Consider the following 5693-nt stretch of genomic DNA (forward strand, 5'->3'; position numbering starts at 1 on the left):
AGTCAGAACACTTTAAAAAAGATTGACCCTATCGAGGACATGGTCATGCTAGAGCTTTAAGGTTAGGTGCACAATTTTAGCTGATTGATAGGTATAAAGTACATGATAGATAAACAGGTTAGACTTCATGAGATTTTACCAACACTAGACAATGGTCGCCATCCACAGCAAGAAGCGGAGGTTAGAGAGTACTACTACTACTAGAGGCAAGGTATATGCTATGATCAGTTAAGAGGTACAAATCACCTCGATATTATGACATATACATTATCTATGCTTGGTAGTGACAGACATATTTTATTGGCTCAAAGACCACAGGCTCTTTTGTTTTATGTGAATATGTTGCACAAGTTAGGATGACTCTAGTTCATTTGGAATGTCACTTGGAAATTTCCACCTCCACAACAGGGTTCATTTGACCTAGTCAAATGTTCCAGAGTAGTTGTTTTCGTTTCATGGAAATTAAGATTCTTAATATTAGAATCTGGTGTAGATAAAGTTTGGTTGATGCATTTCGGTGATCCAATGTTGAACAACTTGTTAAGAACTAAGCTGTAAATCTCATGAGTTGGTTTTGTGGCATTTGCTTTTGGGTAATGATTTTAGATATAAATTTTGATATTTTGTTTTCTTGGAGATTGAGGGTTTTATGCCAACGATATTTTATGGATCTAAGGTGGTTTATATTCTTAATGATAACTTAATCTCCTAAGGATCATGAATTTTTGGGGCATAGCTAGAATATAAGAAAGTGATGACTGTTTTCTTATGGTTTGAGAATCTAGTAACTAGTTTATACTATTTGGTTGTGATATTAGAATTAAGATTTAAATTTCTTTATTGCTCGACATATGTATTCTTGGAGTTTGTTTGAAATTGGAAGGATTTGAGGTTTCTTCAAGAATGATATTTGAGATGATGAGAGGACTTCGACTTGATCTGTTTGTTTCATATTCTTTGGTGTTGACATTCTTGAAGATTTCTTTTAGACTTTATAAGCAATATAAGGCTCTTTATTGGAATAAGTATGAGGAATTTTATTTTATGACTTTGATGAATTTGGTTAAGAGAAAGATGTTTGTCGAGGTTAAGAAAATTGGATAATCAATGAGCAACATGAATCCTATAATTGCCAGTACTAAGAGTGTAAATGGAGGCAAAAAGGAACAATCTCAGTTTTAGCTTTCTGATATTGGTATTTGGTTTAAGGAATTAGATTTAGGTTCTAAGCCTTCTTTTTGAATTGATGGATGGAATTTCTTTTAGAAAGTTATGAGTTATTACTTATGCTTCTAGATAGTCGAAGAAGCACAGGCTGAATTATTCGACTCATAATTTAGAAGTATTGAAGACTTGGAGGCACTACCTGTATGGAGCCACTTGTCAGATCTTTACCGATCATAATAGCTTTAAGTATTTGTTTACTTAGAAGGAGTTGAACTTGAGGCAAAAGAGATGGATGGAATAGCTCAAAGATGATGATTACATTATTGATTATAATTCAAGCAAGACAAATGTGGTGGCTGATGAATTAAATAGAAGTCTACAAACTGATTGGCTAATATGCAGAGAATACAACTTTCTTTGAAGGTTGAATTAAGAGAGTTGGGTGTTGATTTGCACATCTGTAATTCTTGATTACTTTTTGCTAGCTTCTGATTATGACCGATACTTATGGGTTGTGTTCTTAAAGCCCAACTCGAAGACCCTTACCTGATGAGCATGAGAAGGAAAGTCGAAGAAGGGAAAAAGTTAGACTTCGCTATTAGAGGTGATGGAGCCTTGGTGATTGATTCTAGGCTTTGTGTCCCCGCAAATGAAGAGCTGAAAAGGCAAATACTGGATGAAGCGCATAGTTCTACTTATGCCATGCACCCCGACAGCACCAAGATATATTGTGCCCTAAAAGAGTATTATTGGTGGGCAAGAATGAAAAGAGAAGTTGTTAAGTAATTATTGGTGGGCAAGAATGCAAAGAGAAGTTACTGATTATGTATCTAAGTGTTTTACATGCCAGCAAGTGAACGCAGAGAGATAAAAGCCTTCTAAACTCCTACAGCCCTTATCCATCCCCGAATGGAAATGGGAGCATATTACTATGGATTTTGTATTCAAGCTTCCTCCTATAGCTCAAAGACATGATGGTATTTGGGTGATAGTGGTTATACTCACCAAGTCTGCACATTTCCTACCTATTCATGAAAGGTTTTCTCCTCAGAAGTTAGCGGAACTCTTTATAAATTATATAGTGAGTTTGCATGGGATGCCAGTATCGATTGTATCTGATAGAGGTCCACGGTTCACTTTAAGGTTTTGATGAAGATTAATGAATGAACTAGGTGTCAAGCTAAATTTGAGTACCGCTTTCCACCCTCAAACCGATAGACAATCTGAAAAGACCATTCAGACCTTGAAGGACATATTAAGGTCATGTGTACTATAGTTCAAGGGAAATTGAAATGAATATCTATCATTAGCAGAGTTTACCTACAACAATAGTTATCACTCGAGTGTCGATATGTCACCTTATGAGGCATTATATGGAAGACAATGTCGGACCCCATTATGTTGAAATAAGATGGGTGAAAGAAAACTTCTAGGACCTGAAATTGTACAAGCGACAGTGGACAAGGTCAATATCATAGGGGCCAAGTTGAAAGCAACACAAGATAGGCAAAAAAGCTATGCGGACATGCGTAGAAAGGATCTCGAGTTCGAGGTTTGCAATCGAGTATTCTTGAAGCTCGCTGCTTGGAAAGGTGTAGTACGTTTTGGAAAACGACGGAAGCTAAGCCCTATCTACATCGGACCGTATGAGATAATTGAGAGGATAGGTCCAGTGGCTTACAGGTTAAACTTACTAGGAGAGCTTTCTCAAGTCCATGATGTTTTTCACATCTCCATGCTCTGCAAGTATATCTCAGACCCATCACATGTGTTGGAGACACCGGAGATCGAGTTGAGGGATGACTTGTCTTATGAGGAGCAGCCAGCGCAGATTTTAGGAAGAGAAGTGAAAAGGCTTAGCAACAAGACTACACCTTTGGTGAAGGTTCTTTGGAGAAATCACCTTGTCGAGGAGGCGACTTGGGAGTGAGAGGATCAAATGCGGAGTCAGTATCCTCACCTTTTCCAAAACTAAGGTATGAATTTTGTGAATGAAATTTTCTTTAAGGGGGGTAGGTTGTAACAACCCGTACCAAAATACACAAGTTTGACCAAGTTTGACCAGATTGACCAAGTGAACAATATGTGAGTCCAAGTTGACTTTTTCAATGGTCAATTTATTTTATTTGACTAAGGTACCATTGTGTAGATCTCATCGATACAAGTTCATAGACTAACGGCACGTCAAATTCCGAGTTACGGATAAAATAGTTACAGTTCTAAGAACTTTTAAGCATAAGTTTTATATCAATGTCCAAACTAGTCCCCAGTTTTTGTCTGTAAGTGATCCAAGGCTCTATATAATCCTAGGTAAGTGTACGAAAAAGGAAACAAAGCCCAAAATGCCCATTCATCCCCAAGACCTGAGAAATTCTCCACTAGCCCCGTGGGTCTGAATTGGGTCGTTTCGACCCGTTTATCCTCGAACTGGGTCACCACTGTTTTTGCCTATTCCAACCACCAAGATGTTACACACACTAGCCAAAGAGGAAGACCACATTGAGGCAAGCTTGGCCGTGAAATTTCATGGCGAACAGCTACCGAACGCACCGGGATCTAGCTGGCGAAGGAGGCGACAGCCAGCGAGGTGGGTTATCGAATTTTTCCATTTTTTGGCCGTTTCAGGCCAACCCATAGACCTTTCTTATCAATTTTGGACCCTCTGAGCTCATTTCCGTGGTTATTTTGCCCAGATTCCTGATCGTTTGAAAGATCCGGCAATGGGAAGTTTGGCCGAAGCTTCAATCGAGTTTTCCAGCCACCGGAGGAACTTTTGGACTGAGGTGAACATACTGATGGGTTCTTTGTCTCTTGAGCTTTTTGTTGATATAAATTTTATGAATTTTAGAGGTTTTTTGATAATTTTTCCATTTTTAGGTCAATTAGTTAATTTTCAGATAAATTGGGACTACGTTTGAAATACACTAGTCAAATTGGTTGAAATTGGATATTATTAGGACCCATTAGGAGGTTCAATTTCAAAAGATTAGGCTTCGAGTGAAAATGCCCAATTTTAGGTACCGGGTTCTAAGGGCACACGGTATAATTGGACCTCCCAGTGTTCAATTTGTATAATTTTATAGTAGTATAAATCAATTTGAGACATTTTGGTCATACAAGTGTCTTTGGTTTAGTTATTGGAGCCTGAAAAATATTTTATTATATTACAAATACTCGTGTTGAGTCTAGAGGCGACTGCAGGGGAGTAGGAGTGAGCATCTACAGTACTGTGAGTGATTATAATTTCTAAAAATGTTATATAGAATAATATATATATGTGGTTTGGATAGTTTATGTATATATAAATTGATTGAAATGGTTACTTTATGCATATATATTATCTGCTTTCACTTATATGTGTTATCATTTTATGAGGATTTTAATAAGATATTTAATGGTTTCTAACTTTGATGAATTCATAGTGAACTTGTGAATTATGTTAATTATATATTTTGGTATTTGAATTGAGATTTTAAATCATTTAAAAAAATGATTGATTTGAGAAAGCATAATGCAAAATTTATGATTTTAAGCATGTTCAAGTATTTCAAAATTTTATATGCTTAAAATTGGTTTATGGTGAATATATTTTACTTGTGTATTTTCGATTTTAGTAGAAAATGATGATGTGAAAATTTTGAAATATTTGAATAAGCGGTGGAATTTAAATATTAAATTATGACTTATGATATAGTATTGTTCGGAAAAGTGTTTGAGATATTACAAGATTGTTTTAAGGATACTGTATTGGTTATTTTTAATTGATCTACCATATAGTACCAGAGTTTTGATTCAGTATTATACTATAGCACGCTGGATTTGCCATGGTACCGTTAGGTTGGTTTCACCCAACGGTTTATTATTGCCACGGACTGTGAGGTTGGGTTTAACCAACGGTTTAGTATTGCCACTGTGCTGTAAGGTTGGTTTCACCCAACGGTTTATTATTGCCAGGACCATGAGGTCGGGGTTATCCGATGGTCTATTATTGCCATGGTATCATGAGGTTGGTTTCACCTAATGGTGTATTATTGCTATGGACTGTGAGGTATGGTTTAACTGATGGTTTAGTATTGCCACAGTGCCATAAGGTTGTTTTCACCCAAGAGTTTATTAATGTCGTGGACCGTGGGGTCGGAGTTATCCGACGGTTTATTATTGCCACGGTACTATGAGGTGGTTTCATCCAACGGTTTATTATTGCTACGGATTGTGAGGTCGGGTTTATCCAACAGTTTATTATTGCCACAGTGCCGTGAGGTTTGTTTCACCCAATGGTTTATTATTGCCATGGACTGTGAGGTTAGGTATGTCCTGACGGTTATTTATTTCCATGATGCCTTTCGTATATTGAGGGTCGTGAGGTGGGTACATCCCATGGTTTACAGTTTGGTACACTGAATGGTACATTGTATATGTTTTGAGTACATTGTTGATTTTCAAATATTGTGGTTATTACTGTGCTTTCACATTTATTTGTGGAATTGCGTTTATAATATTTTATGCCCAATATTTATATTTTGATG

The 5693-nt window shown here is 36.8% G+C and overlaps 1 protein-coding gene across 1 annotated transcript; it reads left to right on the top strand.

Moving 5' to 3' along the window:
• Window positions 1-2578: 2578 nt before the first annotated feature.
• On the top strand, window positions 2579-3097 carry LOC107421263 (uncharacterized). The gene has a single exon (XM_016030470.4). It carries the CDS (start codon window positions 2579-2581, stop codon window positions 3095-3097), a length of 519 nt encoding a protein of 172 aa, XP_015885956.4.
• Window positions 3098-5693: the final 2596 nt, after the last annotated feature.

Source organism: Ziziphus jujuba, chromosome 1 (genome assembly GCF_031755915.1).
Source record: "Ziziphus jujuba cultivar Dongzao chromosome 1, ASM3175591v1".
In the NCBI taxonomy this organism is placed as follows: domain Eukaryota; kingdom Viridiplantae; phylum Streptophyta; class Magnoliopsida; order Rosales; family Rhamnaceae; genus Ziziphus; species Ziziphus jujuba.

Excerpts from the sequence above, each read along its gene's own strand:
- LOC107421263 (XM_016030470.4), top strand. The coding sequence starts at position 2,579 with ATGGGTGAAAGAAAACTTCTAGGACCTGAAATTGTACAAGCGACAGTG.